This window comes from Chiloscyllium plagiosum, chromosome 7 (assembly GCF_004010195.1).
Source record: "Chiloscyllium plagiosum isolate BGI_BamShark_2017 chromosome 7, ASM401019v2, whole genome shotgun sequence".
Classification (NCBI taxonomy): Eukaryota; Metazoa; Chordata; class Chondrichthyes; order Orectolobiformes; family Hemiscylliidae; genus Chiloscyllium; species Chiloscyllium plagiosum.
Genome location: NC_057716.1, coordinates 106,330,578 through 106,354,244, shown reverse-complemented (window position 1 = coordinate 106,354,244; position 23,667 = coordinate 106,330,578). Strand labels below are relative to the sequence as shown.

At 44.0% G+C, this 23,667-nt stretch overlaps 1 protein-coding gene across 3 annotated transcripts in view; it reads left to right on the top strand.

Moving 5' to 3' along the window:
- Positions 1 to 22,431, top strand: part of usp37 (ubiquitin specific peptidase 37) — a 46,713-nt gene extending 24,282 nt beyond the window's left edge. For all 3 annotated transcript variants that reach the window (XM_043694359.1, XM_043694357.1, XM_043694358.1), the window contains exons 11-24: positions 732 to 855; positions 3,166 to 3,371; positions 4,095 to 4,212; positions 7,630 to 7,709; positions 8,805 to 8,969; positions 10,280 to 10,342; positions 10,989 to 11,130; positions 12,960 to 13,227; positions 14,133 to 14,290; positions 14,631 to 14,691; positions 16,920 to 17,035; positions 17,899 to 17,968; positions 20,076 to 20,214; positions 20,985 to 22,431. In XM_043694359.1, coding sequence (XP_043550294.1) covers positions 732 to 855; positions 3,166 to 3,371; positions 4,095 to 4,212; positions 7,630 to 7,709; positions 8,805 to 8,969; positions 10,280 to 10,342; positions 10,989 to 11,130; positions 12,960 to 13,227; positions 14,133 to 14,290; positions 14,631 to 14,691; positions 16,920 to 17,035; positions 17,899 to 17,968; positions 20,076 to 20,214; positions 20,985 to 21,075 — 1,801 coding nt within the window. In that variant the 3' untranslated portion in view covers positions 21,076 to 22,431. The remainder of the gene's footprint in view (positions 1 to 731; positions 856 to 3,165; positions 3,372 to 4,094; positions 4,213 to 7,629; positions 7,710 to 8,804; positions 8,970 to 10,279; positions 10,343 to 10,988; positions 11,131 to 12,959; positions 13,228 to 14,132; positions 14,291 to 14,630; positions 14,692 to 16,919; positions 17,036 to 17,898; positions 17,969 to 20,075; positions 20,215 to 20,984) is intronic.
- Positions 22,432 to 23,667: the final 1,236 nt, after the last annotated feature.

Genomic DNA, 23,667 nt, shown 5'->3' with positions numbered 1-23,667 from the left:
AATAAGGAATTGGAATCCCTTGTTAAATGGAAGAGGGCGGCCTATCTCAAGATGAGACGTGAAGGTTCAATTGGGGCGATTGAGAGTTATAGGGTAGCCAGGAAGGACCTGAAGAGAGAGCTAAGAGCAGCAAGGAGGGGGCATGAAAGGTCCTTAGTCGGTAGGATTAGGGAAAACCCTAAGGCTTTCTATAGGTATGTTAGGAATAAAAGAATGACTAGGGTAGGAATAGGTCCAGTCAAGGATAGTAGTGGGAAGTTGCGTGTGGAGGCTGAAGAGATTGGGGAGACACTGAATGAATACTTTTCGTCAGTATTCAATCAGGAACAGGACATTGTTGTCAATGTGAGTACTGAGTCACAATTAAGTAGAATGGATGGCTTTGAGGTATGTAGAGAAGAAGTGTTGGAAATCCTGGAAAAGGTGAAAATAGATAAGTCCCCTGGGCCTGATGGCATTTATCCTAGGATTCTCTGGGAAGCAAGGGAGGAGATTGCAGAGCCATTGGCCTTGATTTTTATGTCCCTCTGAGAGGGACTTTCTTGTTTATCTTGTTCTTTGGGGAACCATGTGGAGATGGGGTCTGGGAAGCAAGGGAGGAGATTGCAGAGCCATTGGCCTTGATTTTTATGTCCCTCTGAGAGGGACTTTCTTGTTTATCTTGTTCTTTGGGGAACCATGTGGAGATGGGGAAGGGTTCCTTCTCATCCTCTTGTGTTGACTACTTGCAGGCGATTTGCCCATCTTCTGATCAAAAAGGATAATTGCAGCCCAGAGGTGAAGAAAGAGCTACTGAAGAGGGTGAAGAATGCCATCTCTACCACTGCTGAAAGATTCTCTGGATATGTACAGAACGTAAGGGTCTTAACTGTTGGGGCTGATGGGTAGGCAGTGACTTTTAAAGCTGCAACTCTGCTTTTCACCATTGATACCCCAGGTGGGAGGAGGCATGGGGATTCAATAGAGGAGTGGCAAAGATTGAAGTAAGGTAAAACTTGTGTGACAGTAAATTTGGATTGTTAAATAAAGGAAAGTAGTTCATCAGGGAAAAATAATTTACTAAGAACAGGGTAAGAGGTTGGAAAATCATTTTGTGATGAGCGTATGCATTCAGACCGAACGGGGACATGATGAACTGTGCTTGGAAGGAGGTGGTGAGTTTGGACCTTGTTACTAAAACTCTTCTAGACTGGAGGTCTTCATGGCTGTTGTAAGATCATTAATAAAAGATAGATTGTGGTGATTACTCATCAACGTATTAACACTGGCAAGATGGTAATAAAAGACCAAATCTTCATTTATATCATACCTTTCACAACTCCAAAAAATTCTAAAGCCCTTTACAACAGTGACTACTGGTACTGAATCATAATCTAGGAATCTGAGAGGCCAATTTATGCATGGCAAGCTCTCCCAAACAGCAATGAGATAATTTTGTTTAAAGGTGATGTTTGTTGAAGAATAAATGTTAGCTAATGGGCCAGGGTGAAATTCCCTTCAAAACAATGACCTGGGATCTTATACACCCTCCTGAGGGGGTAAACAATGCCTCAGTTTAACACTTCGTCTGAAAGACTTCAGTGCTGTTGCCACTGCGTTCAAGTGACAGCCCTAGACTTTGAAGATGGACCTTGATCCTTTCCCACAAGGCGTCTGATAAGTTACCCCTTGGTAGGCTGATGGAGAAAGTGAGGTTGCATGGGGTCCAGGGTGTACTAGCCAGATAGATAAAGAACTGGCTGGGCAACAGGATACAGAGAGTAATAGTGGAAGGGAGTTTCTCAAAATGGAGGACTGTGACAGTGATGTTCCATAGGGATCTGTGTTGATTGAGATACACATAAATGATCTGGAGGAAGGTATAGATGGTCTGATTAGCAAGTTTGCAGATGACACTAAGATTGGTGGAGCAGCAGATAGTGAAGGGGACGGTCAGAGAATACAGTAGAATATATATAGACTGGAGAGTTGGGCAGAGAAATGGCAGATGAGTTCAATCCGGACAAGTGCGAGGTGATGCGTTTTAGAAGATCCAATTCAAGAGCAAACTATACAGTAAATGGAAAAGCCCTGGGGAAAATTGATGTACAGAGAGCTCTGGGTGCTCAGGTCCATTGTTCCCTGAAGGTGGCAACACAGGTTGATAGCGTGGTCAAGAAGGCATACGGCATGCTTTCCTTCATCGGATTGTGTATTTAGTGCAAGAGTTTTCAGGTCATGGTACAGTTGGATAGGACTTTGGTTTGGCCATGTTTAGAATACTGTGTACAGTTCTGGTTGCCACATTACCAAAAGGTTGTGGATGCTTTGGAGAGGTGCAGAGGAGGTTCACCAAGATGTTGCCTGGTATGGAGGGTGCTAGCTACAAAGAGAGGTTGAGTAGATTAGGATTATTTTCATTAAGAAGATAGAGGTTGGTGGGAGGGGGGGAATCTGATTGAGGTCTACAAAATCATGAGATAAGACAGGGTGGATAGCAAGAAATCTCTTCTCCAAAGTGGAGGTCTCAATTATTAGGGGTCACGAGTTCAAGGTGAGAGGGGAAAAGTTTATGGGAGATATGCGTGGAAAGTTCTTTACACTGAGGGTGGTGGGTGTCTGGATGTGTTGCCAGGTACAGGTGGGCATGATAGCGTAATTTAAGATGTATCTAGACAGACACATGAATGGGCAGGGAACAGAGGGATACAGATCCTTAGAAAATAGGCGACAGGATTAGGTAGAGGATCTGGATCGGCACAGGCTTGGAGGGCCAAACGGCCTGTTCCTGTGCTGTAATTTTAATTTTTCTTTCTTTTGTTCACAAATGTACTAAAAAAGCTAAAGTGAGATGAGAAGTTGAAACGGTGGAGGAAGAATGATGAAGTAGAGTAAGTGGTTGTGAGGCACATGTGGGGAGGATGAGCCTCAGATCAGAGATTCCTGAACTGCACATTCACGAGCTGCTGGTGTTTTCTCTTCCTTAAAAGTTGAGTAAGTAAAACTCTGCCATTGAACATGTTGGATCAGAGGGATCTTCCAATCTTGCTTATTTGCCACAAGAGGGAGCTGTGTTCTATATGTAGATGGGTTAGTGAGTCTTTAGTACTGAACTGAAGTGGAAAGCAATCAAAACAATACATCTCTCTCTCAATTTCTCCTTTTCTCTCTTTCACCCCAAACAAGGATGCCCATGAGTTCCTGAGCCAGTGCCTGGACCAACTGAAGGAAGACATGGAGAAGTTAAACAAGACGTGGAAGAATGAGCTGGTGACAGGCGAGGATTCTCCGGCTGCGCGGGGTTGTCATGAGGCCGTTGCTGCTAGGGTCTTCACCTGCCCTATTGTCTCCAACGTGGAGTTCGAAGTTCTGCACACCATCGGTTGTAAAACGTACGTCAGCGGTGAGACTGGCAGGCAGGTCTGTAAACCGTGTGCGGTTGCTTCGTGCCAAGTGGCAAACCTGCCTTTTCTGCAGCATTTGACAATTCTTTCAATCAAGCGACAATGGTAAAGATTATCAGTCCACGTGGAGTCGGCTGATTTCCTCAGTGCCCCATAGACAGGGACAGGAAATATCAGCCAGGCCTGCCTCTTCCTGTGTTGTGCCATTCTGTACCTGCAGAACGACGGAAGTGTGTCTCACTCTGGTGATAGTCTTGCCATCTATTTGTACAGGAAGGAAGAGTGCCCACACTTCCTTCAATCTTGTTCTAGCACGCTTACCTCAGGGCAGCAGAAAGGGCAGTGACATCCAGTACAATGCTCAACAAGGTCTCCCTCTAATATCAGTGCAGCCAAAATAGTGTGAAACAAAAGGACCTGGGCAGTGTGACTTAAGCATGTCCACTGGGTCACATGTTTCCTGAGGGAGCAGCAAGAGGGATCTTAGTGTGTTTCTCCACATCTGTACTAATTCCTGTACAGCTTGAGTGATGTGTGCAAGTTGGTTTGTTTCTGAGGACTGTATCTCTGTGCAGGACTGTTCTGTACCTGCAGTTATGGTGTAATTTATTCCGAGTTTGACCAGTGTGTTTGTATTGTAGCCTCTGAAAGGGGCCGGCAAAGCACAGTTTTGTTTCACTTGGGTAACGTGGAATTCTGGTCACCTTGCAGGTGTTGTGAAAGTGTTACGAAACGAGAACAATTCAATGACCTTTCCATTGATCTTCCTCGGCGTAAGAAGCTTCTACCACCGAGGTCTATCCAGGACTCCCTCGATCTCTTCTTCAGGGTATGTGTTTCTTCCTTTACTTTCTGCAGTTTTGTGTGTGGGAGCCATGACACACGTACAACAAAAAAATGAAGAAAGGAGCTGGGGGAGGGCTGGTGTTGTTGGCGGTGGCTTGGTGGATTTCTTTCAAATCCTACTTCGGACACCTTAATGCATAAACTAGGATGAACTCCCAGTGGAGTGCTGGGGGAGTGCTGCATTGTCAAAAGTCAAAATTCCATTGAGGTGTTAAACCAAGACCTGTCTGGTCTGTCAAGTAGTTGTAAAGATGAACACAGTCCACTGATTTCTCAGCAACAAACCCAAGCAAGCAGACAAAACTCGTCCAGAAACCCTAGTCACACTCCCCTACATCAAAGACATCTCAAAAATGACTGTCGGACTACTGAGACCCCTTGGCATCACGGTAGCCCTCAAACCCACCAACATAGTAAAACAGCAGCTAATGAACTTGAAAGATCCTATACAGATGACAAGCAAAACTAAAGTCATTTACAAAATACCATGCAAGGAATGTAACAAACACTACAAACAGGCAGAAAACTAGCCACCAGGATACATGAACATCACTAGCCACAATACAACATGACTCTCTCTCACTAGTATCCTTACATACAGATGAGGAAGGACAACACATCCATCCTATGACAAGCCAAACAGACACGCACGTGAATTCCTAGAAGCATGGCATTCCAACCGAAACTCCATCAACAAACACATCAAGTTAGACCCCATCTACCACCCCCTGAGAAAAAGAACAGGAAATGACATCACCATATGAAATAATGTCACCACAGGAAATGACATCACCAACCCCAGGAACTCCCAAACATATAAATAGAAAGCAGGAAATACCAGCAGTGCTTCGTCTGGAGGCCTACTGAAGATGTTACTTAGTATGGTGATGAAACGTCTGAAAAATGAACCTTCCAGCTCAGTGAGCAAACCTACATCCAGATCCTCAACCTGAGCTACAAATCTTCCCAAAACTTGCTAGTTTTAAAGATCTCTTGCTGCTGATTAGTGTGATGGAGTCTTCTACATGAGTCAGTATTTTGTATTGAGTAAGCCAGCAATCTATAACCAGTAACATTTACGGAATGTTGCTAGATGGCAGCATTCAGTTCCACTCAGCAAAATGGAAGAGGTTTTGTTGTGAGATTTTCAAAAGATCACTGAAGAGTTCAAATGTTATAGACAGAGTTTGAGAAGGAGACCGAGCAGACGCTGTGTTGGGCGTGTTTTTAGCTGTGCTACTGGAATGCACCTGAAATGCACAGATTTGATGTAGGAGCCTCTGTGAAGTCCAGAGAAGTTGGGGTGGCTCAGAGAGAATTCAGGAGGAGGTTCTAAGCAGCTAAGTGTTGGTGCCTGAGGAGTCCTGGGAAGCTGAGAAAGTAAGAAGGTCACTGTCTTGTTGGGGGAAGCCATAAGAGGCTTGGTAGAAACCTACGAGCACAAAGCTTTCAGTGCAGCTGAGAGAATGGGGGTTGTAAAGCTCTCGAGTAGCTGTTGCTGAATGTAACCAACCACATTTAGAACTTTGGTCACCCCCAGTCCCTCGAGGCAAGAATGGTTTAGTGAAGCTGGTTGTCACTGAAGAACTGGAATCAAAACAGAAAATACTGCAGAAACATAGCAGCACTGGTAGCATCTGTATGGAGAGAGAAACACAGTTAATGACGTGACTCTTCAGAACCAAAAGGGGCTAGGAAATTGTGTTCTTATGCTGTTTACAGAGGGAGAAAAAGAGTAGTGAGTGGAACAGATGTTGAGGGTGCCCAGATTAAAATGGGTAAAGGAATGATAGAGATAAAATCATAAACGTAAATGATAAATCTGAAGAGGAAGCAAAGGAGCTACACTGGTAAGAGTGAAGACAACAAGCTATGGTTGGATTAAGTAAGGAATCCAAAATGGTAGATGGAGGTCAAGCTCTGATGTTGTTGATCTTAGTGCTGGGTCCTAGAGGCTATATAGAACTTAAGTGGAAAATGAAATGTTGTCCCTCTAGCTTACATTGAACTTCATTGGTTCCATTTTATACTTCAGCATTTGACAACTTCTAGCACTCAACATTGAATTCAACAACATCAGAACATGTCCTCTGTTTTCGATTTTGATTTCAAAGCCCACGGTTCCTGGGCATGTTTTGTTTATATCTTAGTGGTTTTGCTGTTAGCAAACTGCACGCATTTTCTCATTTCCACACCTATCATTTACAACTGTTTTACATCTGTGATCCTCCTTTACCACCACTGTCCTCTGCTCTGGGCAAACTCACCATTTGTGCCATTTGCACAAATAGCATTAAAACCACCATTTTCTAGCCCTTTCTGTTACAAAGAAGGGTCTTCCCAGAGTCAAAATGTTAATTCTGCTTTCTTTCACAATTGCTGCCAGATCTGCTGAGGTTCTCCAGAAATTTGTTTTTATTTTGTATTTGCAGCATTTATTTGGGTGAAGAGCTGGTGTTACACTTACAAATGAGTAACTGGAGTGAAGTTTGAGTCCAGGGTCAGAGCAAGAGCAGTGAGGATTGAGGCTCTTCATGATGGAGAGAAATTGACAAAAGCAATGACTATAATCCCTTGTAAAGTTTGAAGAGAGTTGATGGTTTGCTGTGTCATTAACGTCTGCGGGGAGTTGCTGAGAAATCAGTGAGATTTTCTTTGATCATATTTGATTATTGATGTGTGCTGCTTGACTGTAGTCTGTGGCTCATTCATCACATGTTAATGTTGCGTGTTAGAAATAAGTTGTACGTGTATTGTTGATTGTGTTACTGTTCTAACATTGTTGAGTAAAGTCTGTTTCTTTAAGACCATGAAATCTTGTAACCTTACTCTCTCAGCCAGTTGAAGTGTGTGGTGCTAGATAATCACAGCTGGTTAGGCAGCATCCGAAGAGCAGGACAACCAATGTTTCTTCATCTGGAATCCTGATGAAGAGCTTATGCTCAAATCGTCGACTCTTCTGTTCCCTAGATGCTGCCTGACCTGCTGTGCTTTTCCAGCACCAGACTCTTTGACTCTGACCTCCAGCATCTGCAGTCCTCACTTCCTCGCAGCCAGTCCCGTAGATCTCTCACTCTTTCTGCTTTAAAATAAAGGCTGTTGGTCCTCAGTCAGCTCAGTCTGGTCCGGGATAATAATAATGAGAGCCAGCCAATATTTATACCTAAACCAACATCACCAAAAACAATTATGTAGTTATTATCATTTCACTGTGTGGGAGTTTGTTGTGCTCAAAATGAGCTGATATGTTCGACATTACAATAGTTACACCGCTTCAAGACATAACCAGCTGATGTGAGGAGTCCACCCATTTATACCTGGCTCTCAGTTTGTGTGTATAATGTATATTTATGAGCTGGTCAGTTTGATGTTGCTAATGGCTTTGTCTCCTTTGCTTCAGGCCGAAGAAATTGAATATTCCTGTGAAAAGTGTAATGGCAAAAGTGCAATTGTGACCCACAAGTTCAGCAGGCTGCCCAGGTCAGTATCTGAGTGTGGGGCAGAGCTCTGATCTCTGTTTGGGCACCATGTCTCCAGAAATAAGGACAGAAATGAAAGATGAATGCTCCCATCTCAGCAGGTAAACCAGATAAATCTGGGAGCAATCTCTACTCTGTTCGGAGTGAGGTAGATCTACCAGGCAAAGACCTGAAGTGCAGCAGAAGCAGTAGCTGAAGTGAGGATTGGTCCATTGGAGGATGAGGCTGGGAACTTCATTGTGGAATCTCTAAATCAGTATATTATTTTATAATCAATGTTTTCAGTGTACCAATAGTAATGTGATGCAGAAGTTATAGAGAAGGAGGAACCTAGAACAATCAGCATCCTTAGGGGAAAATGTACTGAACACACTATTGGATTGAAGAGCCAGGTTCCAGTGGATTGGAAAATGCTAATGCTCAAGAGGGGAGGAAACTATTGGCCAATTAGTTTAATATCAGTCATGGGAATTTGTTAGGATCAATAAAGAAGTAATTACAAGACACTTGGAAAGCCAAAACCTAAAAATAGATTAGGTGAATGAGTCACAATTTGACAGGTGAAGCTTTTGTAAATTCACTGTCAGGATTTGGGTATTGCGGGCTAGACCAGCAGTTATTGCTCATCCCTAGTTGCCCAGCAGACAGTTAAGAGTCAAAATGTATCACCTCACACTTGTCTGCATTAAACTCCGCCTGCCACTTCTCCCAACTTTCCAACTGGCTTGTATCTTGCTGTATCCTTTCACAGCCTCCCTTACTACCCACAATTCCCATTAATTTTCATATTGTCGGCAAATGTATAGTCAGGCCTGTAGATTATCAACCAATTCATTTATCTGTATTACAAACAAACTCTCAGTTTAGAAGAATAGAGAGCTTTGTATCCAGTCTGATGCTGTAGCGGCTCCTGGGAGTGTTTGGCGACAGTATAGAGGGAGCATTAGTTTTAATTTAAAGAGTAGAGCTTTATTCTGTATCTAATCGTGTGCTGGAACTGCCCTGAGCGTGAGTTTGATGTCAGGTTGTTAAACTCCTGCTCACGTGTACTACTGAAAGTGCTTTGCTGTAATGGCTGCCTGACTTCTTCCTACAGGGTACTCATACTCCACTTGAAACGATACAGTTTTAACGTGCAGCTGTCTGTGAATAACAAGCTTGGTCAGCAGGTGATCATTCCAAAGTACCTGACCCTGGCGGCTCACTGCACAGAGACCACAAGGCAGCCCTTTTCTCTCGGTTGGAACACGCAATCTGCAATGTAAGTGAAGGAAAAATGAGGACTGTTACAGTGAAGAATGAGGTGCATTGCTGTAGGGATATGGTTTCAATAGCCAGGCTGATAGTGCAGGTATGTCTTGTACATCCTGCAATGTTGTTTGGGAATAGTTTGGAGGACCCCAGTGCACCCAATAGGTTACTAATAATCTGTATCCTCAAAAGAAAGTTAAATTTCTTGCTTCATCTGGGCTCAGTGGGTTTGATTCTGTGTCAGAATGGTTTTGATTTAAGTCTTTCTTTGGTGAGGTGGGCACACAGTCGTACAGAAAAGCAGTTCTGTGTAGTCTTCAAGTTCTTGTGTTCTTGGCTGAGTCGTTATCTCTTTGCTTGCCTGTGTTGTGATGAACCTGAGAGACCCTGTGGACTCTATGAAAGAAGACCAGAGGTCTTTCTCTATTGTGCTGCCCAGCATCTATTTCTCACCCAGAGTTAGAAAGGTTAAGTAGTCACAGGCATAACTAATGAATCTTGGTAACTCTGGCTGAGGGATAAAATGCTGGAGAGGGCAATAGAGAGAATATCCCTGCTCTTCTTTCATAGCATGGGAGTTTGCTGTGTACAGATTGGCTGCTTTGTCCCCCATATCACAACAGTGATTACACTTAAAAGTGCATTAGGCCATCTGAGCAAGTGAAAGGCTTTGTAGAAATGCAAGCTCTTCTTCCTTAAAAGCAGCCAGTGTGTCACCACTGTTCATCTCAGCACAAAATAATGTATCCTTCCTGACCATTTTGCTCTTCATTCTGCTTCTGTTTGACAGCCTGTGCAGAGGTGCTGTAGGTTAGTTTGTTGCCTGATTTCAGGTGGTGGGTTCAGATTTGGGATTAGCAAGTCTTCAACAAAGTCTCTACAGACAGTGGCCAGGATTGGTTTCAACTATATTTTTCCACCAGTTAAATAGCCGCAGTGCAAGTTGCCTTTAATCATGTAACATTTCCCAAGGTGTGTCATGATACTGTGATCAGAAAAAGTAGGGAGTCCTCTATAATTCAGCTTCAAGGTTTTAGTAACACTTGCAGATTATTGGGAAGGAAGTAGCAGTTTGCTTCCTGGGCTGATGTGCAGCCTCTGACATGGCAGCATACCTGGTTGAATGTTTTTAAGACAAAGATAGATTTTTGAACAATAAAGGAATTCAGGGTTATGGTGGGCAGGCGGGTAAGTGGAACTGAGTCCATGTAAAGATCAGCCATGATCTTATTGAATGGCAGAGCAGGCTTGACACACCAGATAGCCTACTCCTGCTCCTAGATCCGATGTAATATCATCTCTCTGTTTTGAATGTTGCAGATCACGACCACTCAAAACTTCGCAGTCCGTGAACTCAACAACTTCCGCGTCCACGCTGGGGAGGTGAGTAATCACAGTCTGGTCTCAAGTGTTTTGTATCCTACAGTTTGTAGAGTGCAGGAGATTGAGAAACCCAGTAGGAACAAGTAGAGCAAATGAGATGTGGAGCATAGAACCTGGAGGAAATAGGTGAAAAGGATGGGGATAAGATGCAGGGGACACCCCAGATTTAGGGTGGATGTTGAGTGGAACAGTTGAGTTCTGACAGAGGTAGTCAGCACAGGTTTTGAGAGGATGCAGGTGTAGGCAAAAAACCAAAATTATTTGGATATTGTGAGGGCAATGAGTTTCAGCAGAGATTGAAACTTTCCCCTGATGTTTATAAGTAATGCTTGATGCTTCCTTAGGTCAGAGAGGAAACTCCAACTGGGGTTTGTGTTCTCACCCCCTCCTGCAGCAAGCTTGATTTTGACCCAGCCTCCATACTGGTAAGCTGCTTACAGGCACTGGAACATTTTCTGGCTGGAGATTATTAATTGGCACAGCCATGACCCAGTCAGAGTTCAGCCTTGTAGGATGGTAGGAAAAGGAATCCACTTTGAGCAGTGAGTGTTTGAGTTGTTGGTGAACAGGCACAAGGTGGGTTCCTGCCTCCTTATGTTGCAACTGATTGCTTTTGGCTGCCTCATTTCCAAGTGTTCACCCACAGGAAGTACTGCTTCAGGTCTGCAGTCGTAATTCTGGACTCTGACAGTGAGGAGGAGCAGGTGAAGCGGGCAATGGTGGTCAGCAGGCAGCTGAATGAGCAGGTCCAGCGTGAGGTACAGCAAGAGGAGGAGGAAATGCAGCTGGTAAGTCTGGCTGAAAGCTGAGGATATCACATAACCTACCTCTCTGTCCCTGGGCAAAAAAGAATTCCCATTCATAACTGCTCTTTTCAAAACCTCAAGTCATCCCAAAGTGCTGTATAAACAAAGCAGTACTTTTGAATTGTGGTCACTGTTGTAATCTATGAAACATTAGTTACCTCAAAATGAATTGTTTGGAAGGCATGTTACTCAAACCAGGAGAACAGCCCTGCACTTACAATGGATTGTAACTGCTGTTAAAGCCTCGGCTCAATGTCTCATCCTAAAGATGGCACTGTCAACAGAAGAGCTTCCCCCAGCTCCCTCACCACAGCGATGGGAGTTTTCATTGCAGTCATGAAGTGGACCTTATGACTCATGACTTCGGTGTGAGTACCAACAGCTGAGCAGTGCCACCAACTCCTCTACCAGTGCATTAATTCAGTATTCCCATCAAGCCGCACCAAGGGTCCGCTCCTGAAATGCCAGTCTGTACTTCCTGTCTGCTGATGGTGTTTGTTACCAGCATTTTCTGCTTTGGAAAATTACTGAACAAGCAAGGAAGGAGTTTTTCCTAACTATTTTTGTACTTCTAATTGGAAAATGTAATACTGGTTTTAATTTATATGACAATCCCTACAAGGCCCATGCGGAATCACTAATTCATCTCACTATAGAGCCCTTGTTCATTCCCAAGATATGGGCATCCCCTGGCTAAGCCAGCATTTATTGTCCAGAGGGTAGTTAAGAATTAACAACATCACTGTCTGGAATCACATGTAAGCCACACCAGGTAAGAATGGCAGTTTCCTTCTCTATAGGACATTACCTCCTGGAAGGACAGGTTCAGTATAAGGCTGCCAGTTTGGAAGGTGCTGACTAAGGAACCTCGGTGATTTTCTGGAGCGTGTCTTGTAGTTGATACACTCTGTAACCAGTATACATTAAAGGTGATGGGTGGAATGTTAATCCGACAGACTGTTTTGTCCTGGAAGCTGCTTGAGTATTGTGGGAGTTGCTGTCTTCCAGAGAAACGAAGAGTATTGTTTAAAACTCCTGACTTGTTCCTTGTCGATAATGATCAGGATTTGGGCAGTCAAGAAGTGAGTTAGTTGTCACAGAATTCCCAGCCTCTGACTTTTTTTTTAGCCACTGGTTCAGTTCAGTTCCTGGTCAGTGCTGACCTATAAGGTGATAGTGAGGTGCAGTCAGTAAATGTAATGCTGCCAGTTTCAAAATCCTGCTATTTGCTCCCCAATAACAAGTGTACCTACACAGTAGGGACAGTGGTGGTCTAAGGTGGCAGCATACCACCTCAGTCTCCAGGACAGTTAGGGACAGGTGATCATTCCTGGTCAGGTTAGCAGTGTCCACATCCTGTGAAACAATAAAAGAATTTTTGTCAGTGTGTACTGATCATCTGTACTGATACTCCAGTGAAGCATTGTGGAATAATCTTTACATTAACGATTAGGGGCATGGAACACCCTGCCTGCCACAGTAGGAGACTCGCCATCTTTAAGGGCATTTAAATGGTCATTGGATAAACATATGGATGAAAATGGAATAGTGTGGGTTAGGTGGACTTCAGGTTGGTTTCACAGATGCAATATCAAGGGCTGAAGGGCCTGTACTGCGATGTAATGTTCTCTGTTCTATTTGAGCTACTGTAGAAATACAAGTTCTGTGATTGAGGTAATTACTGGACCAGGATGCCATTATATCCTGCACCACATTGATTCATCGTTCCCTCTTTTTCCTCTATCTCATTCTGCACCCCCCACTTCCCTCCGTGCTCTCACTCTCCTGTATCCCGCCCCCTCTCCTCCCAGGCACTGAAAGCGAGCAAGCGGGAGTCAAGTCGCCCTGCCTCAGCCTCTGCACTGGACTCCTCGTTTGACAGCATGAGTGAAGACGAGCTGCTGGCAGCCGTGCTGGAGATCAGTAAGCGGGAAACCCGCTTCTCGTTTGGCAAGGCGGAGGAGCAAGAGAAACCGAGCAGCAGCCCTGACACTGGTTTTGGCGATGACGAGGCTCAGGAATTGCTGGAACAACATGAATCGCCAGAACCAGATGGGCCCAGGGCCCCTGTGGAGATGGGTAAGTAGGAAGGTGGAGCAGGGCACAAGGTCATAGAGGAGGCTGAGGGGTGACCATAGAGGTTTACAAAATTATGAGGGGCTTGGACAGGATAAATAGGCAAAGTCTTTTCCCTGGGGTCAGGGAGTCCAAAACTAGAGGGCATAGGTTTAGGGTGAGAGGGGAAAGATGTAAGAGAGACCTAAGGGGCACTGTGTGGAGTTTGCACATTCTCCCCGTGTCTGCGTGGGTTTCCTCCGGGTGCTCCGGTTTCCTCCCACAGTCCAAAGATGTGCAAGTTAGATGAATTGGCCATGCTAAATTGCCTGTAGTGTTAGTTAAGGGGTAAATGTAGGGGAGTGGGTCTGGGTGGATTGCTCTTCGGAGGGTCGGTGTGGACTTGGGCCGAAGGGCCTGTTTCCACACTAAGTAATCTAATCTAGATTGCGTGGCATATCTGGTCGGCATGAACAGGTTGGACTGAAGGGTTTGTTTCCATGCTGGCTGGGAAGATGCTGCTTTGCCACATGGGCGGGTGAGATGTTGAATGATTTTTGAGCTTCACTCCTATCTTACAGTCAGGGGAATTTGCAGGACAGACCATTGTATCCACGCCAGTCAGAAACAGCCACCTATTTTAATCTCATTTTCCAGCATTTGGCCCTTCGCCTTGAATGCCATGGTATTCACAATATCAACTTTTTTAACAGACATTTATCAGCCTCCACTTTGAAATGAATAACTGACTCTGCATCAGTTTCCATTCGGAGTAATGTTCCTAAGATTATATTTACTAATTACTCTGTTGAAAGACTTGGATTTGAGATTTCATGCCCGAGTTGTTTGCTCCCTAACCAGCATAAATAGTTGTTTTATTTTTAATTTACTTGAGTCCTTTAACATCTTAAACTTATTTATTTGAATAGAGCCTGCCGAAGTCACGAAAGACTTTGATGAGAACAAGGAGAATAAAACTCCAGAGGACTCCCAGTGTGAGATGGACTGGATGCAGCAGTATGACCTGGACAGGGAGCGAGAGGAACAAGAGTTACAGCAAGCACTGGCCCAAAGTCTCCAGGAACAGGTTAGCACTTGGAAGTTCTGGCTATATGGTTAATATGTGCTTTTGATCAGAAGGAAGTTTGGATTTTTTGTTTGCCAAAAAGCCGACCTTATGAGGCTTCCATTACTTGACAGGCTTGGGTTATCAACATCTCGAGAGACCATTACCGGCACCTGGCAGTATCATTGGCTCAAATTCTGGAATAGACCCTAAGCTTGTGACATTTATGCCCTGTTGCTCTCCATTTGCCTGACTTGTGTTATTTGATAACAGTGTATGTGGAAACCACGGTGAATGCTATTTGTCATTAACCCAGAGTCATTAACCCAAATTGCTAAACAAATTCTCTGTGATTTGTCAGGAAGCGCGAGAAATGAAAGAAGATGATGATTTAAAGAGGGCAACAGAGCTGAGTATCCAGGGTAAGGTACCACTGACCTGCAGTAGTTTTTGCTTCATTACTGTTTTCAGTTGTGTTTGCTGATACATATGTGTCAACTGGTTTTTCTGTCAGGTTTGCAAGCAGTAAACAATGGTTGGAAACATTGCAAAAAATGTTACCTTTAGATAAATTCATGGGATCCTTTCTCTTGACATGTAGACTCTCGGTTTAAAGTCTCACCGAAAAGACAAGACTTTCAAAAATGCAGCACTGCCTCTGCCCTTGACAGAGTTACTCATGAGCTCTGTGCTATGCTGGGGCATCAGTTGTCATCACTTGTGGCTTGGGTGAGAGTGTCACAAACAGAATCAAGGTGTACTATATTTGGGCTCTTGTGCAGTGGTAGTGCCCCTACCTGCGTTCAAGTCCTACCTGCTCCAGAGGTGTGTAATAACATCCTTGACCAGGTTAGAATCATAGAATCCCTACAGTGCTGAAAGAAGCTATTTGGCCCATCACGTCTGTGCAGACCCTCCAAAGAGCATCCCACCCAGGTATAGACTTCCCCTCTCTCTCTCACTTTGTCTCCACCCTATTCCCCTTAACCCTGCAGTACCCTTGGCCAATCCACCCAGTCTGTGCATTCCTGGACATTGCGGGGCAATTGAGCATGGCCTGTCCACCTAATCTGCACATTTTTGGATCAATTAGAAATTAGATTAGGTTAATTAGAAATTACCATGAGAAAGTGGGAACAGAGCACTGGGTTGGACGATCAGCCATGATCATATTGAAAGGCAGAGCAGGCTTGATAGGCCAAATGGCCTACTCCTGTATGGTATGCTTCTATGATTCTATATATATACGTTATGAACTATATTAACAGAATTAAGGATTTGCTTCTCCCTAGCATGAGCTATGTCTTAAAAGACCATTTTACATTGAGGTGAAGTATACTTGGGCAAGCCTCTTATTGCATAAGTCTGGGGTATGATACTGGTGGCCTGTTATTTGTCAATAATTTAAAAGGTATTTCAAAGTAGGTATTGAATTAGCTAAAGGGGAGAGAGTAGTGATGTTCAGTTATTTATCTCACAAGTGGGCAAAACTCTCCCTCCGGGCTCAGTGTTAGAACCAAAAGTAGAAACTGCTGGAGAAACTAAGCAGGTCTTTTTTTTAAATTTCATTCGTGGGACTTAGATGTTGCTGGCTGGGCCAGCATTGATAGCCCATCCCTATTTGCCCTTGAGAAGGTGGGGGTGAGCTGCTGCTTTAAATTGCTGCAGTCCACTTGCTGTGCGTTGACCCACAATGACCTTAGGGAGGGAATTCCAGGATTTTGACCCAATGACTGTGAAGGAACGGAGGTATATTTCCAAGTCAGGATGGTGAGTGGCTTGGAGGGGAACTTGCAGGGGGTGGTGTTCCCAAGTACTTAATGCCCTTGTCCTTCTAGATGGAAGTGGTTGTGGGTTTGGAAGGTGCTGTCTAAGGATCTTTGGTGAATTTCTAGGGGAGGCAATGGCCTAGTGACATTACCTCTCTACTATTAGTCCAGAAACCTATTATAATATTCTGGGGACCTGGGTTCGAATCCCCCACAGCAGGTTGTGGAATTTGAATTCAATAAAAACTATCTGGAATTAAGAGTCAACTGAAGACCATGAAACCATTGTCAGTTGTTGGAAAACCCCTATCTGGTTCACTAACGAGCTTTAGGGAAGGATATCTGCCAGTCCTTACCTGATCTAGCCTACATGTGACTCCAGACCCACAGCTGGTTTACTCTCAACTGCCCTCTGAAATGTCCGAGCAAGCCACTCAGTTGTATCAGTCGCTAGGTCTGGCAGTGTCTGTCGAGTGAGAAACAGAGTTAGTATTGTTCTAAAAAATAATCATATTGGATTTGAAACATTAACTTTGTTACTCTCTACAGATACCACAGACCTGCTGAGGTTCTCCAGCATATCCTGTGTTTGTGTCCAGCATCTGCAGTATTTTGCTTTCATTAGAAGCTCTTTACCCCATCCTTTCCAAATCAATTCTGCAAAAGCAACAAATAAATGTGCAACATAATCTCTGTACTGTGCCTCTCCATTCGAAGGAGGTGAATTCAATAATGGATGACCCACAGAAAACAAAGTATGGACAGATAGTTCTTCCTGAAACAGCACTTTGTGAGACTTGCTGTATTCTCATTTTTTAATTAGTGGTAAAGTGATCTTTGTTTTAATTCTCTTGCAATGAAATCATCATAAATCGTTTCAGAGTTCAATAACTGCATTGGTGATCTTATGGGCTCAGATGAAGATTCTGGCAATGAAGAAATCCTGGACATGGATTATAGTGAGGTTGAGGCTGAGGAATTAAAAAGAAATGCAGAGGTGAGGTGTGAGAGAGTGAGAGCACATGTGAACAGTGTGCAGTTGGGGAGCTGTGGCTAGCAGCCATGCAAATCTGTCCATTAGGAAATTCGTGACATTGGAGGTGCAGTGCCAAATTGGAGGGTACGTCAAGATCCTCCCCTTGCTCTTCCCCCGACCCCTCCATTCACCCTGTGGGATTGGGAAGTATGCTGTCCTTCTGTCAAGATCCCTAACCTCCAATTTAGACTTGTATTGCATAGTCAGTCTGGGCAGAGCTGCAGCAGATTGTGGCTAATACTCTCAGGTGTTCTGTCTTAGAATAGAATGTTCACAGCAGAGAAGAGGTCATTGTCCATGACTGCTTTCTGCAGGATCATTGAGGCTACTCCCACACTCCTGCCCTACAATCTTCCCTCTTCTTAGAGTCATAGAGATGTACAGCACAGAAACTGATCCTTCGGTTACCGTGCCAACCAGATATCCTAAATTAATCTAGCCCCATTTGCCAGCATTTGGCCCAAGTCCCTCTAAGCCCTTATTATTCATGTACCCATCCAGATGCCTTTTAAATTTTGTAATTGTACCAACCTACACCACTTCCTCTGGCAGCTCAGTCCATACATGCACCGCACTCTGCGTGAAAATGTTGCCCCTTGGGTCCCTTTTAAATCTTTCCCATCTCACAGATAATGATCCCAATCTCATTTGAAAGCCATAATTCAATCTACCTCCAACACATTCTCAGGCAGCACATTCCCAATCTAACCATCGCTGCATCCAAATGTTTTCCTCATGTTGGCTTTGGTTCTTTGTATTGACTTATTATGGTCAATACTGTTATCTGTTGAGACCTTTTACTAACTGGGTTTCTGTTCCTGCAGACAGGTGAACTTGCACATTCTTACCGGCTAATCAGTGTGGTCAGTCACATCGGCAGCTCCTCCTCTTCTGGTAGGTACCAGATAGTTGTTCATTCTTTTTCAGAAAAAGATATGGGCATCACTGGCTGGGTCAAGAGTTACTGCCTGTCCCTAATCACTCCAGTGCTTTAACCACCACAATCCATCTGGCATGTTATACGCGCACAGTGCTGAAAGGGAGGGAGTTCCAGGATTTTGACCTAGTGACATTGAAGCAACAGCGTTATATTTCCAAGGGAGGCTGGTGAGTGTCTTGGTCAGAAGCGTGTGGATGGTGGAATTCTTGTGGACCTGCTGCCCTTATCCTTATCTGAAAAATATGATTTGCAACCAGATTAAATCGTAGCGAGTTGTGAGAAGATTTGTAGCTCAGGTTGAGGTTCTGGATGTAGGTTTGCTCGCTGAGCTGGAAGTTTCATTTTCAGACATTTTGTCACCCTACTAGGTAACCCCTTCAGTGGGCCTCAGGCGAAGCACTGTATATGATCCCTGCTGTCTATTTATATGTTTGGGTTTCTTTGGGTTGGTGTTGTCATTTCCTGTTCTCTTTTTCTGGGTGGTAGATGGGGTAGATTAAATGACATGCCTGGCCAATATAACCTGGGATTGAGGAATGATGTGGATTTGTATCTGTGATGAAGTATTTTGTGTTAGTTGTAAAAGCAGAGAAGGCTACAAATCTCTGTCGAAGAGTCTTTGGATAAAGTTAAGACAACACTAATAATCCAGAGACCCAAGCTAAATGTAAGTGTGCTCGCTGAGTTGGAGGGTTTGTTTTTAGACGTTTCGTCACCATACTAGGTAACCTCATCAGTGAGCCTCCAGTGAAGCGCTGGTGTTAGTGACCCAGTTTCTGTTTGTGTATAGGTTTCCTTGGGTTGGTTTTGTCATTTTCTATGGTGATGTCATTTTCTGTTCTTTTTCTGAGGGTGGTAAATGGGGTCTAACTCGGTGTTTGTTGATAGAGTTCCAGTTGGAATGCCATGATTCTAGGAGTTCCTGTGCATGTCTCTGTTTGCCTTGTCCTAGGATGGATGTGTTGTCCCAGTCGAAGTGGTGTCCTTCCTCATCCGTATGTGAGGATACTAGTGAGAGAGCGTCCTGCCGTTTTGTGGCTAGTTAATGTTCATGTATCCTGGTGGTTAGTTTTCTGCCTGTTTGTCCAATGTAGTGTTTGTTACAGTCCTTGCACAGTATTTTGTAAATGACATTAATTTTGCTTTCTGTCTGTATAGGGCCTTTCAAGTTCATTAGCTGCTGTTTCAGTGTGTTGGTGGGTTTGTGGGCTACCATAATGCCAAGGATATCTGAGTAGTCTGACAGTCATTTCCGAGATGTCTTTGATATAGGGGAAAGTGGCTAGGGTTTCTGTACGTATTTTGTCTGCTTGTTTGGGTTTGTTGCTGAGAAATTAGTGGACTGTGTTCATTGGGTACTCATTCTTTTTGAATACATTGTATAGGTGATTTTCCTCTGCTCTTCGTAGTTCCTCTGTGCTGCAGTGTGTGGTAGCTCGTTGAAATAATGTTCTGTTGCAGCTTTGTTTGTGGGCGTTGGGATGATTGCTTCTGTAGTTCAATATTTGGTCCGTATGTGGTGTTTTCCTGTGGATACTGGTTTGAAGTTCCCCATTGACTGTTCACTCTACTGTGACATCTAGGAATGGCAGTTTGTTATTGCTTTCCTCCTCTTTAGTGAATTTTACGCCAGTATTATTGATGGTCTCAAACTTTTCCTCTAATTTGTTTCTCAATCTTCTCAAAACCCACTAACCCAAGCTAAAGTTCTGAGAATGTGGGTTGAAAACTGATCTCCGTAATAGTGACCATGGACCATCCTGGTCTGGCCTATACGTGACTGCAGGCCCACAGCAATCTAGGTGACCCTTGACTGCCCTCTATAATTGCTTCACGTGGGCTGGGTACCTTTCGGCTGCTGTGGATACAAGTAAGTGAGTATATTGAGACTAGAATGCTAGATTCTTGGACACTCAATCAAGGGATATAGAGAATAGGCATTAGGTTAAAGAATGGGCTATGATGTTATTGAATGGGTGGAATAGATGTAAGGGGCTGAATAATTAGCACCTCATTTATTGTATAGCTGGTTGACCACTCGTGACTTTTTATTTTGTGAAGGGCACTACATTAGTGATGTGTATGATATAAAGAAGCAGACCTGGTTGACGTACAATGATCTGGAGGTATCCAAGACAATGGAAGGCACAGTGCAGTCAGACCGAGACAAGAGCGGCTACATCTTTTTCTACATGCACAAGTAAGAACTTGATGAGTCAAACCCCCTTCACACATCCTCATGAGATCAACTGTACACCTGCAAATCTGGCTGATGGGCAGTTTTTCCCTTTGTGCTTTTTTGCTTACAGAATAATATTTGTCTTGACTCCTTGGCGACGTGGCCACTTTGTTCAGTGGTTAGCTTAGTTTGAAAGTCAATGCTGACTTCAATCCACAGAATTAACTGATCTGAGGAGGGACCGTAATTGTCTCTTCTGGGTTAGGTGAAAGAAATCAAACATGTATTCCACTGACAATTACTGAGGGATGTATTGTGTACTAATTTGCCTGGACCCCCATCCTGTTGTTGTAGTTGGCTTCCTTCTCCAATCCCACCAGCCGATTCCATGCCTGTTCCTGTAGTAACTCACTCCTTCCACTTCACCCCAAGTCAGTGCCTTTCATTGCATTAAACACTCACTACCCTGAACCTGTCGTTACTGTAACTCTCTATCCAAATCCTGCTCTTGTTATTGCAGTGACTTCCTGCCCCAATCCCATACCTAGCCCATGTAGCAGATCGTATACTTGTAGTGATTGAATGATAAATATTGGCATATTTCCTGCCAACTTGAGCCCGAGAGAGAGCAGTGTTAGGTAGCGGCTCCTGTTTTGCAATACCTGAGGTGTCTTGTGTGTTTGTGGTGCAAGTTGGAGGCAGTGTCTGCAAGACACTCCTTTTCTCCTTGCATACAATGCTGGCTTGGGGACAGTTCTGTTACTAATCTTCTCTGTTTGACTTTGCCACAGAGAGATACTGGAAGAGTTGGCGGAGGAAGAGGAGAAGTGCTCACAACCAACTGGTTTGGACTCCAGCAGGCCTGTGTTACAACCTCTGTGACGATGTGTGAACTTTAATACAGGAGCTAGTTCTGCTAGCACTATACTACCAGGGACTAAATGTCACTTACAGCTAGTCCTGGGATAAATACCTCCTAAAGTAGTGATAGATCTTCACCGGGCTGCAGTGATCCAGGGCCTTCACTTGTTTGGTTATTGAAGTCAGGAAATGGTGCTGAAGGTCAACATTCCAAGTTGATTGTGCGATGAACTCATTCTTCTTACAGCCAGAAGCCTGAGAGGATTACAGAAGTCCTAGACAATTACTGGTGTCAATCTGTCACTATTTCCAAAGATTTTCAAGGAATTCAAGTTGGAATTGTATCACGAGACTGTTTCGATTTAAGGGTTTATGATTTTTTTTTTAAAACAGGAGAAAAAAAAATAATATATGGTTCTAAAGTTGCTGTTCCTACCCCGAAAGAGGTTTGTGTGTGCCAACTGAAAAGGGAGAGTGGATCCTGACCCAAGTCTCCCTGTGACACACTCACCTGAGACTTAGAGGGTTTAGGTTTGGTTTTTGTATAGTCTAGTTATAAGATGTAAGTTTTTTTGGTCAGCATTAACACTGTATTTACATGTGCTTGGGGGTGTGAGACTTTTCTTTCAGATGGGCGGGCAGGCAAAGTTTGAGATTCTCTCACGTAAACAGTTTCTGTGGCTTCACTTTGTCAGAATCCTCACCCCCACCCCCGCACAGTAAGCACTATTCCTACTATTACAATCCAACCCCCTCTCCTCTGCCTTACTTATAAAGTTTTCGGAAAGCTTGTAGCCCTGAGTGAGGTTTCCTTGAGACAGTGGAGAACTCCTACTTTCAAAGCTGTCTTAAGTTGTAGCAGTGTCAGTTACACTGGAATTGAATTATTTGTCCAAACACACACAAGCTCAAAGTCCTTGTCTGATCTGAGATTATTCCTGTGTGAAGAATAAGCTTTTCTAAAAATAAGTTTGTGTTGTAGGGCTGTTGGAAAGTTGTTTTGGTTGCTGATAACTTGCTGCCTCACTTTGTCAGGCTGAGGGATAAGCCTGTGGTTCAGCCTCATTATTTCACACTGCACTTTATTTTCCCCACCCCTCTGTGCTTCTTGAGGCTAATACACTGGAAACAATTCCCTCCTACACCGTGCCTCTCTTCCCAAAGCTCCCCTCTATCCATCTAAAACCAGAAACTAGGCCCCTGAATCTGCTCAGAGAGTGTGGGGGGATAGTCAAAAAAAAACTCGCCATCAGTTAAGGGCTTTTCTCACTGCAGGTCTAAGCTCCCTGAGATTCTGTCCTTTCCTCCTACCTGGGCGCTGGGCGCAGTGTTTGTACAATTAAAGCATCGAATAAATTATTAATTTTTTGAAAATAATGCCGTATCTAAAGCACCTTTTGAGATGTTGCAATGTTGACGTTTTTATGGTGGAATTAGCTACCATCACCGCAGCACTCAGCGAGAACCTCTGCCTTTGATTTTTAAATCACCTTGTGCTTTGAGTTCACCACTGCTAAGAAACTACTGGCTTTGCTTTTTGTATTAAGGAGTGTGGGAGAGGTGGTGTGAGTGTAATTACTGCTGGACCTGACCTAATGGGCAGCGAAGAACACCAAGCGATGCTGGATAGCCTTGACGCAGACCCTGCCATTGTCACTGGAGTTCCTGAAAGAGGAACTGACAGGACATTATCACTGACAGATCTCATCATTACAGCAGGTCTGTCTGCATGCTTGCTGCCCATTCTCTTGCATTGGTCAGGTCTTGCAGCTACAGTTCAGTCTCCACAATCTGGCTTGTACTCCAGTGCCCCAGGGCAGTCTTAACTACAGTTATTACGTACCCAGGTCACCTTGCTTCAGGGCGCTCTGTTTGAATGGTAACCAGAAAGTGACAACCTCTCAAATTGCTCTCCGTTTAAAAGAACACCAGCTTAACACCAACACAATTGGGAACTGTTTCCCAATTTCTTAATAATTAATCTAGAAAATGACGAAGAGATGAAGACACTCCAACTCCCTGGGGTGTACCTTACACCAATTGGGGATTAGCAAAATCTGCCTGTTGTTTGAAAGTGCTGGTAGGTGTCTTAAGTTCTCTGTCTCAACAACTTCGCTCAGTCTATTCCACAAGCACCAGGAATGGTGACTACCAGCTAATTTTGGTTGGTGGGAAGGGTCTGTCACATTGTCTCAGCACAAAGGGATTCTGACAGTCAGGGAAGCGCTTTGCTTGAGGGGGAGGGGTTGTTGGGATTGTAATGCATGTTTTGTCCCTCTAGAACTCCAGTTGCTTGTTTTTTGATCTTCTCCAGCTCCAGTCAGTCAAATGTTCAGTTCTCTTCCCCCTTCACTTGGTGTGATACAACTCTCCACACTCAAACACAGTTTGTGGATATCAGACTTGTAGAATTACTAAGTCTCTGGCTTCAAAATATCTTAACAATGTATGTGATAGACAGCAGAACCACCACGCGTTAGTCCTCATTTCTCTCCCACTTCCCTCTTCCACCACTTTTGACTTGAGCATAAGTAGCACCCATTCAGAGTATTACAGACTGCATGCTCCCGAGCAAATGAAGGGACTTGGTGATCAGAAAGCAAGTCAGTCCGG